Genomic DNA, 10,751 nt, shown 5'->3' on the forward strand with positions numbered 1-10,751 from the left:
GGTGTGGAGGTAATTTCAAACTTTTAATAAAGTTCAAAACCTTGTGTTGAAAAAGAAATGAGCACCACACAAAGTTTCTGCAATATGAAACTTTCCTATAGCTGTGCATAACCTGACACCACCTGAAACTATCTGACACCAACTGATACCACTTGACAGCACCTACCACCACACACCTACCACGACTTGCCATTACTTTCCTGTTTTGTGTTACGTTAAAAAGGGAAATACATTAATTTTTACTAAACTAACTAAAAAGCTTCATGCTATTATTTTGTCAGTTAATATTTAATAAGCTTTTTATTAGCTAATTAGAGAGCCACTGAGCCATGTAGGCTGTGAAAAAAATTGGCTGAAAATTAATGAACCCCAAATAAAACTGCTTCTAGCTAAATTATACAAATTGTTTTAATCATTCTTATATTAAAAAGAAAGGAGAAAATATGTGAAATCTATGATAATAAATCTCATTCTGTCAATGTGTGTGTCTGTGTGTCTGTTAGTCTGTAAAATTTCTGCGCATTGTGGTAAATTTGTTGTGGATTAGAGGTATTAGTCACAAGTTTCTGTGTACCGAAGAAACGCTTACCTTTCTAGCTTATCAGCTTCCTATTCTTCATAAACTTGCTTGGATATGAGTTGAATTCTGACAGCTTGGGCTATTTAACTACACGTGTTTTCCTTATCTCATTCTAGCTTACTTGGATTTGAAAAACCTTGAGTCAATTGAGAGCTATATGCTCCTTGATAGCTCATGATCATTGGCTTCATCGTGAGGTGGCGGAGGGGAAAAGTTTTCTACCCGGGGAAACTCTCTTGGCATATAGAAAAGATAATGAGCTGATAGGTTCACACACCGCTACAGTCCACACAAGATAAACACACTGCTATGTTTGTGTTTTCAAAATAGCTTTCTCTTTTCTTGTTTCCTTTTACTATTACTTGTTTGGAGTATGAGTGATCTCTCTAAAACAAATATTAGAAAGACCAGTTTTATATTGATGTCATTATTACATATATATATATATATATATATATATATATATATATATATATATATATATATATATATATATATATATATATATATACTTGTATTATATTATATATAATACATAATATATATTATATTTGTTTTATATATATATACTTGTTTGGAGTATGAGTGATCGCTCTAAAAATCATTAATGTAAGCTGAATAAAGATACATATTAGAAAGACCAGTTTTAGATGAATGCAAAGTTGACATAGGTAATTGAATGTCACATTTTAGTTTGAAACTCTCATTAATCTGATTGGGTACATACATATATCTATGTTCACATACATATATCTATGTTCACATACATATATCTACATGTATGTTTACATACATCTATCATGGATCAATCATGGAGAGTACTTACTGTAGCTATTGAGTAATCATGACAGGTCTGTTTCAAGCAGACAAACAAGACTTTCTTTCTCAGTCTTTCCAAGACTATGACCTGATGAGAACAGACCTATTTAAGCTCAAAACAGATCTGTCGTAATTACTCAATAGCTAAGTACTTGCCATATAATACATTATATTATAATTCACCCTGCACATAGTGTATTGAGTGCTTTTTCTAAATCATTCTTTATGAAACTAGCATTTTTAGCAGTAATAAATCTATATATTCTCATATCTATATCTATATTTATTAGAGCTGCACAACTATTATAAAAATTAATCGCGATTAATAACTGGTCTGAACCAGTTAATCTTTGATTAAACTTAGAATTAATCTAGCAAAAACCTGTCTATTGAAAACAAATAATACAGCTATATATAAATTAATTATATTTGATACAATTGTTGTTAACAGGATTACATGTTATGTAATCTAGCAAAATCTATGCATGTAATTAATCTAGCAAAAACCTGCCTATTCGAAAACAAATAATACAGCTATATATAATACTAGAAATTCCACTGTCATACAGCCCACGACCAAAGTGATATTGGAAAAAAGAAAGGGTACTGATGGTTGAGAAATGCAATATCAGCAGTCAAATAGGATAACTGCAATGGTAGCTGTAATGTACTGGGTGTTATTATATACAACAAATAGCAATAATGAAAGGAAAAGATTATATGTTTATATCTCTCCTCCTGCAAAAAAGAAATGCAATATTGGCCAATATTAGAAGTAAAATGCACTAATATTATTAGAATAACCAATATTATTTATATAGTAATAATAAAAAACCAATGCACAATTTTGTTTACATTTCAAAACGGCATAGCTAACAATATCACGAAGTTGTGATATTTATATAGATTTTTAGAATATCTGTACTACGTAGTCATTGTCCTGTAGTCATCCAAACTTATAATTAATTATTGCAATAATCTCATTAGAAACGTTAGAAAAAATATCATCGTCATGCCTTTACTTACACTGCGTTAGATTTTTAGAAAGTCTGTACTACGTAGTCATTGTTCTGTAGTCATCCAAACTTATAATTAATTATTGTAATAATCTCATAAGAAACGTTAAAAAATTTCATCGTCATTTGCTTTACTTATACTGCGTTGGACATCAGTTAGAATGGAAAAGTATTCAAATGTGTCGGCAAATGAAAATGAAAAAATTGAAATCGGCAAAAATGAAACGATTTCTGTACTCCTATGCTAATTGCCAAAACCTTCGGCAATTCGACAATGCTATAGACTGGTGAAAAGTGCACGTTATTTTTTCGTGAAATGCGCAAGACTTCATCGTTCTATTATCTGTCCCTCGGCGTTTCAATTTTCGGTCTTAACTTTTATTAAACCAAGCTTTTCAAGTGTTTTGTGGCGGTTTTCGTTGAAATTAATCTGTCTATTTGTGTATAATCCGATCATATGGGTAAGTTTTAAGATAATACCGACGGTTTGCAAAGACTTGGTAACATATTTAAATAGGTTTATATGTGTTTTGTATCGTTATTATACTTTAACGACTTTACATAACGATGCTTAAATTTGTTGATGAAATTTCCTGACGAGGGTTCGTCTCATTGTTGATGAATAATTTTCGTAAGTTGTGTGCACATGCATCTATCATAAAAACTCCCACACTTCGCTCCGCTCGTTTGGTCGTGGGATAATTATCTTTGAGACATTTATTGTTAACAGGATTACATGTTATGTGCAATGCACCTAAGTTACAATGTAATAGCTATTATGAGTATGAAAATAGTCTATGAAAGTCTATAATTTAGCCAGCCAAGAGTTGAGGCAGCATAATTTAACCTATTCACATTATCCGAATGAAGAGATGCCCTCTTCGTACATACAGTAGTAGTAGTTATTGTCTGTGACAGCTGGTGATGATTTCTGAGCGGTAAGATGAGAATTAGTTAAATGATATCTTAATGATGATTTGCTGTGGTGGTAGGCAAATTCTTTCTGGCATATATTGCACTTCACTTTCTTGTTATGCGTCCAACCACATATGAAAATGTGCTACATCGTACGGAGCAAAGCCGTATAGTTTCACAGAGTCCCGCGACCAACAGAAGCGTATACGGGAGCTCGCTCGATTCCAAACAAACCGGCCACGCCCACTATTTTTATATAAGTTATAATGGAGAGGCTGCAAGATTAACCACAAAAAATCACTCCCATGGGCAGTCGCTCTAAAATTGATGGTTGCATTATAAACCATTTAAAAGAGGACAAAATTCCCTACAAGAAGCTATTGATAATTTTTTTCTATTTAAGAAACTAACCCTTTCCATGCCTAAATTAAAAAACATTTTACCTAAATTGATTTATAGCTCGAGTACTAATAGGTTTTGTATCGGCAACCAGTTTCTGTTTGGGGTTCTAAAGGAATTAAGTTTTAATTTTTGTGTAAAAACTATGGATGCCGCGACTAATCAGATATAACATAGTGGCTCGCAGCAATATTCATTTGGATATTTTAAATTTGAAGGAAATGTATCCACAAGCAATATTCATTTGAATATTGCTTGTGGATACATTTCCTTCAATTCTCCGTCTCACAAACACCAAGGTACTATCAGCTGAAGATCAATTAAGCAAAACATTGTATATACATGTAGTATTGCAATACATATGCAAAAACCAGGCTCAGGCAATATATGCCTTTGATATTAAGATCAAAGAGCAGATGATCTTAATATCAAGTTACAGATATTAAGATCATCTGCACGCTACTAAATAAAAATATAATTTATGTAGCAGTGACAAACCACAAAAACAAAATAATAGTGCAGTAAAATTAGGAATTCTGTTAAAAAGCATTCGCAAACCTGGTTTCAGGTGAGCAGTTGGATACTACTAATATTTTGACAATATATTAAGCTGAAAAATATTAAGCTGAAAAATATTAAGCTAAAAAATATTAAGCATAAGAAAATATAAACAGAGCGAGTAATGAAAAGAACATTCGGCTTAGAAGGCGCTCTTCGGTTCTGCTCCTCAACTGATGCTTTAAGCTAAGAGTTAACGGATGATGCCAACTCTTTGCACAAGATCTCACATTGCCATTGAAGCACTCCCAAAGCTCACAGACGATCCATTTTTCATCGCTTCAGTAGCTTTTCTACACATGAAGTGCAGACGTACCGTTACGAACTTTTTCGCCAGACGATGCCCTAGCTGATGCTGGCAACTTATCGATGTCAGTGCACGGCAGCCGGCGCTCAGTTCTAAGCAATGGTTGGTCAATGCTTCAGCTATTTTTGGCAGATGAATTTTTGCCTCATAGGCACGTACAGCAACCTCCCATTTCATAAGCTCAGCAAAGAACTCATCGCTCACCTCAAAAAGGGCACCATCTTTAAAATTCTTGAGCTGGGTGAACCTTGATTGGTTTTGATGACAGCTGTCCGCAACACGGATTTGGTCTGTGCAGGTCTTGCACGGTCGCCGCAGTTTCATCAACGATTGAACACAGTATCCGCCGAGATAATAGAGAGACTGCTGCTCAGCTTCACATAAAACACTTCCAGTTGTGAATGCTGATGGAATCTCAACAGTAGAGTCTTCATCGACCAAAGGCATTAAATTAGCAGGCAGAAACTCCGCTAAATACTGACGTTCATCAATCGCATAGTCTCCAGTTTTCACTTCTTTTAAATACTGAGCGATACAAATATTTTTTAAAGCATATTTAAAGCCACGGGGTGATGGTTCAGGGTTTTTACTGCGGATAACGGAGAAAAGATTTTCTACACAGTCTTGTGTCAGCCGTGATGTTAACAGGAACTGCAACATTCCAGAAGCTACGAGTGATTTACATAGATTCAAAACAGTGGTAGTAGATAGTTGTATACCTGCCTGTACTGGCTTCCACGTTGCTTTCTGTACAATTTGACAGGTTTGGACAGTTGTGAGAAAATCACTAAGAAATGCAAGAGCAGCAGTATACATCGCAGGGTTATTCGCGGAGAGAGCCATTACAGGATGGCGGCTGCTCATCAGATCAAACCATTTGTCAACAGCTTTGACAAACCAAGCTGTGGTCAGCTATGACACAGGTCGTCCCTCCTTCTCCCCGAGATACTGCAGGCTTGCACTGACTGAGTTACTAAATATGTGCAGTGCCTTGCCAACATTCATCTTTCTAAAGTGAGCGCTGTTAGTCAGATCGCCTAACTTAAGGTATGGTGTCAGTTTAAGATCTTTATCTTCCTGGAATCTAACGAGGTCCTCGGAGTGACATATCTCCACTGCATTCGCAGACAGATGATGTTTGTTGACTGTGGTAGCAGAGAGAGTTATTGTCCTGTGATTGAGGAAAGCGTTAGCAAAGTTTTTGATGACATGCGGTACATCAGCTATGAACTCAGTAGCACTGCCTTCAATTACCGCGGAAGTAACTAGAGCTGTAAATGCGAAAGGATAAATGGGTATAGTTTGAATTTGTGATAATAATGAAATTGAAGGATAAATTGAATCAAGCTAAATACAAATAAATGATGTATTGCCTATCACTGTTTAGTTCATGAACAACCCTTGGGCTCTAAGAAAGCCATGAAAATCATGTATATAAACAACAGGGCCAACAACAATATGCCGACAACAGGGAAAACCAAAAATCTATTCAATAAAAAAACTTGATCCCAATATGTAGTTACAAAGCTAGCTACTGTCTCCATTACATCTATGAATTAAACCACTATTCTTTATCATGAGAAGACATGCTCTCACCACCCAGCATGAAGACCAATCCATGATTTGCCTCCCCTTGATGGCCTGGCAGTGTTATCTGGCCCAATACTTTCTTGCTGCTAGGGTCATACTCTACAGCTTTCTTCAGTTCCATCTCATCAAGGGTGAGACAACAGAGCTTGTCAACATCTCTCATAGAAGCAACCTAAAGTAGCATACAATAATCACTGTAAGATCTAATGTATAAATTATCTTAATATATATACATCTTTGGACTTTATAAAAATGATCTCTGACAACTGGGTACATTTTAACAAACATGAGATAGGAGCGAACGCCAACAGTTTCATATGTTCACAATAAACAAAACTTTTGCAACTTATTTATGATAAGACTTTTTTGCTGGATCAAGACTTGTCTAGAAAACATAACATATATATATATATATATATATATATATATATATATATATATATACCTTTGGGCTCAAATATTCAAACACTGAGCACAGCACACCGGGAGAAAAGTTTATATGTTGCACACGCTGTTGTAGAATTCGTATGGAAGGAAGAGGAAATGCCATGGTTAACAATTCTGTGTAGCTTGTTGTTCCACATGAAAAGCGTAGCTTTAAAGACTTTTTAACAGTCTCCAGCTCCCAAGCAAGACTGCGAGTGCTTCATCGAGCTAATGCCGATAGCTGGTCCTTGTTAAATAACATGCGCATCTTTATCTCGTGCTGTCTAAGCTTGGCTTCACCCGCCCTTTTCTCTTTCTGTGCCTAAAACAACACAATTATGAACACAACCCAAGCAAACTGAAGTATTTTAAGACACATATTACAGAAACACATGAATGATTCAATGCGCAAAAACACCACCCACTGTAACAATTGGACAAAAATGTTATTCTTTACAGAAAAATGGCAGTATGTATATATAGTGTATATAATTACCTGATTGAGTCTTTTTTGAAGGTCAATAACTTTGCGTTTGAGTTGGTCAACCTCCGAATCACCGGTATCATGGAGTAAACCTAGAAAGGAAAATGAACATTGAGGAATAGACATTAAGTTTCTTTAAAACAACTTAAAATATTCAATTACTCAGCTTTCACGCTGTCCGGTGCTTCTCACCCTTGTGTCTAAATATGATGTTTAAGGTAGATGAAAGGTTGAATGACAAAAATGTTACAGCCGTTAGTATTTTGTTAGCATCATTCTGTTAGTATTTCTTCAACCAGACACGCAATAGTAAAAATGTTAGCTGTTTGGTGATATGTTAGCCATACCATGCATTTCAGGATGCAGTAAGGCACAACACATACTAGTGTTAATTGTGATGGTATAGCAGAAATCTATTACTGAAACAGATGAATCACGTGCAATACTACATTAGCAATACCATATGCTGCGATCTACCACACACACACAGCAGTTACAAACTTAAAATACGTACCACTTTGCTGAATTGGCTGCATGTGAAAAAATAGAGCATGGCAATAAATTGTAGTCAATATGAAGAAATCTTTGTAACAGGTTAAAATGTAACAAGAAATTTGATTAAAATTCCACCAAGTCTCACCAAACTGTCCAACACTGCCAGACTCATGAAAATCAAGGCAGCTAGTCGTGGGTAAAGCAACTGCATGAGATGCATGGCTGCTACTGCTTTGGTGTCGGCCTTCTATGGCCTTGTGCCTCTTGGCTCTCTCTGTCTGAGGGTGTGGTCTTTTGTGAGCAAATACAGTAGGGATAGCTCCGGGTTTCAAAAGTCTCTTCTCAGTCTTAGTCAGGGTAAACCAATGCTCTTCAAAATGTTTCTGTTAAATATTTATCAAACATGTATCATAAATAATATATCATATAATTTTTGGTACACACATAAAATCAGGCCAGTAAGTACATGTACAAGCAGTATGATTGCAGGCCTAAGGCTGCTGCTTGATTTTCTTCTTGAAACATATATTGATGTGATCCATGTCATGGTCATAGTGGTGGTGGTGATAAAGACTTGTTTTTAATCTACAATTCACCCAAATCAATGATACTTAACTCATCTCCTTCTTTAATTTCCCTCTAGCCTAAAACACCAACTAGCTAAATGTCATTACTGTTCCAGAAAAAAAGTAGTAGAAAAAATCAGAACTATTATTGTTTTTATTATTACGAAAAGGGAGACTCACCTCACAGATTACAGTTGCGTTGCCTGGCTCTAGAAGTTTAGGGGCTCTTGGGTTGCTGCTTGTGTCCAACCTACTGACATTTTGAACCCATAGTTTTCTTAATGAACTGTCTCGAGGGAACCAAAAAAAACTACAAACCAGCTTCAGATCAGTTTGTGCACTTAACTGCCCAGCAATTTACCATTTTAATATACAAACCGCAATCGCATCTATGAGGCACAAGTTCGAATGAGCCTTGCAAATTATTTTGGCGCATGTTCTTGTTTAGACAGGTATTAATCAGATTAAATCGGTCAGATACCACACTTCTTGTATATGATTAGAAAGCAAAATTTTTGCTTATTTAAATGGTATTTGTTGTATTATGGGATTTGTTAGGCTCAGGCTATATTGGTGTCTAAGCTCAAGGCAATACAGGTGGTCTTGGTAATTACGGTGAGTGCATAAAGCTGGATAAAGCTAGTGGGTAAAGCTAGTAGATTAGCTAGTGTAAGGCAGTATGGGGGAGGATATAAGGAAGTGTAACGAAAGACGGAGGCTCTTTTTCATCTTCACATCAGTACATGTGAGTACATTGATTTATACAACATGGCGCAGTTGAAGAAGCTCTGATTTTTTTCTTTTTGTGTTATCATTAGCGAACATTTTTCTGGTTAAGGGTTAAGTTTAACGGTTGATTAGACCCTTTCACAAGCGTGCAGGTGAGGTGACGTGAGGTAGGGTGGTGTTGTGAGGTGTTGTAGCGGTGAAGCATCGGTGTTGGTGAAGTATAAATATTTATTAAGTGTTCGGAGGAGAGAATTACATTAAACTTATACGAGTGGGGTAGAGTAGATTTGTGGCGAGAGATATATTGTGTTGAGTGGGGATGGAGAGTGATTTTCCGAAGCTGGTGTTCGATGAGCACGGTGATGGTTCGTGGGAGAGATTTATAGAGGAGATGAATTTATGTATAGAGAGTGCTGTCAAGAGGAGCACCTATTATGAGAGGTAGAGCTAGGTTAGTGCCACTATTGAGAGCTATTGAGCACAGTGGTAGAGAAGTATTGAGGAGTGCAGGATTTAATGTAGATGGTGTAAATTTTACTTATAAAGGGGCAGTGGAGGTTTTGCAGGATTATTATGGTAAACAAGAGAGTATGTTCGTTAAGGGGCATATGTTTCTGATGGCTAAGCAGGCACTTGGAGAAAGTGATAGAGAATATTTACAACGGGTAGAGAGTTTGAGCAGATAGGCAGAGGTGGCTAACAATAATGATAGGGTAAGGTTTACCCTTATAGTGGTGGTTAACGGGTTGAGAGATAGAGAAGTAAGCAGAGATTTAATGAAGAATGCCAATCTTACTTGGGCGTTATTGCATGAGGCATTGAGGGCTCGTGAAATGGCCAACAACTCGGATAGATTTCTGAGAAATGAGGGTAGAAGTACTGATTTAAAAAGTGAGGTTAAGAGAGAAGTTGCAAAGGTATCAGAGTTTGATAGCCAAGCGAAGTACAGGAGTAATGATAGAGATAGAAGCTATGCTTCAGTGGGTAGATCTTCCCCTAGAGGTAGCCCTAGGAGTAGTAGAGGGTATTATGGTAGTGAGGAGCATGATACTAGTAGATATGGGACAAGAGGCCGGGAGTATAACAAGGACAGTGGCAGTAGGAAGTATAGAGACAATAGCAGGGAAAGGTATGTCTCTAGACATGGAGAAAACAGTAGAGAAAGTAGAGATAGAGTTTGCTATAATTGCAGAGGTAGTGGCCATGAGATGCGGAGTTGTCCCCACATTAAATGTTTTTCTTGTGGACGGCGAGGACATGTATCCCGTTATTGTAGGGATAAGGGAGGAGATGTTGGTTACGACAGACGAGGTAGCAGCAGGAGGCCAGGAGGTAGTCGGGGATAATAGCTATGAGCGATATGGTATCAGGGATAGTAGTAAGGAGAGGTACAGGGGCCGAGAAAGCCCCCGTGAGATGAGAGACAAGTTGAGTAGATACAGGGACAATAGTATAGATAGGCTTGAGGGGGACCGGTACAAGGAGAGGCACGAGACGAGTCGGTATGATGAAAGGTACCGGGATAATAGTAAGGGCAGAAGTGTTAGATTCTCTGGTTCGAGGGATAAATATGATGATGACAGTTGACTAGGCCAGAGAATTGTGCAATATTTAGAAGTTAATGGAGTGAATGTAGAGTTTACGTTTGATACTGGGGTTGAGGTGTCAATATTAACCGAGGCAACAGCCAATAAGTTGAACCTACGGTTAAAGAAACCGTCGACAGTTTTAGAAATTGCTGATGGTAGTGAGTTAAAAGTGGTTGGAAGTGTAATAGTTCATTTGAAAAGTAAAGACAGGCATATGGATGCTGAAGTTCATGTGGTGAAAGGATTGAGAACAAACTTTTTGGGCATAACTGAGTTGA

The 10,751-nt window shown here is 36.8% G+C and overlaps 1 protein-coding gene across 1 annotated transcript; it reads right to left on the reverse strand.

Annotated features, from left to right (window-relative positions):
* Nucleotides 1-6,830: 6,830 nt before the first annotated feature.
* Nucleotides 6,831-9,703, reverse strand: LOC137387930 (THAP domain-containing protein 6-like). The gene is made up of 5 exons (XM_068074446.1): nucleotides 9,681-9,703; nucleotides 8,336-8,465; nucleotides 7,735-7,972; nucleotides 7,107-7,186; nucleotides 6,831-6,932 (listed from the first exon to the last, which is right to left on the reverse strand). Exons 1-5 carry the CDS (start codon nucleotides 9,701-9,703, stop codon nucleotides 6,831-6,833), a joined length of 573 nt encoding a protein of 190 aa, XP_067930547.1.
* Nucleotides 9,704-10,751: the final 1,048 nt, after the last annotated feature.

Source organism: Watersipora subatra, chromosome 2 (assembly GCF_963576615.1).
Source record: "Watersipora subatra chromosome 2, tzWatSuba1.1, whole genome shotgun sequence".
NCBI lineage: Eukaryota > Metazoa > Bryozoa > Gymnolaemata > Cheilostomatida > Watersiporidae > Watersipora > Watersipora subatra.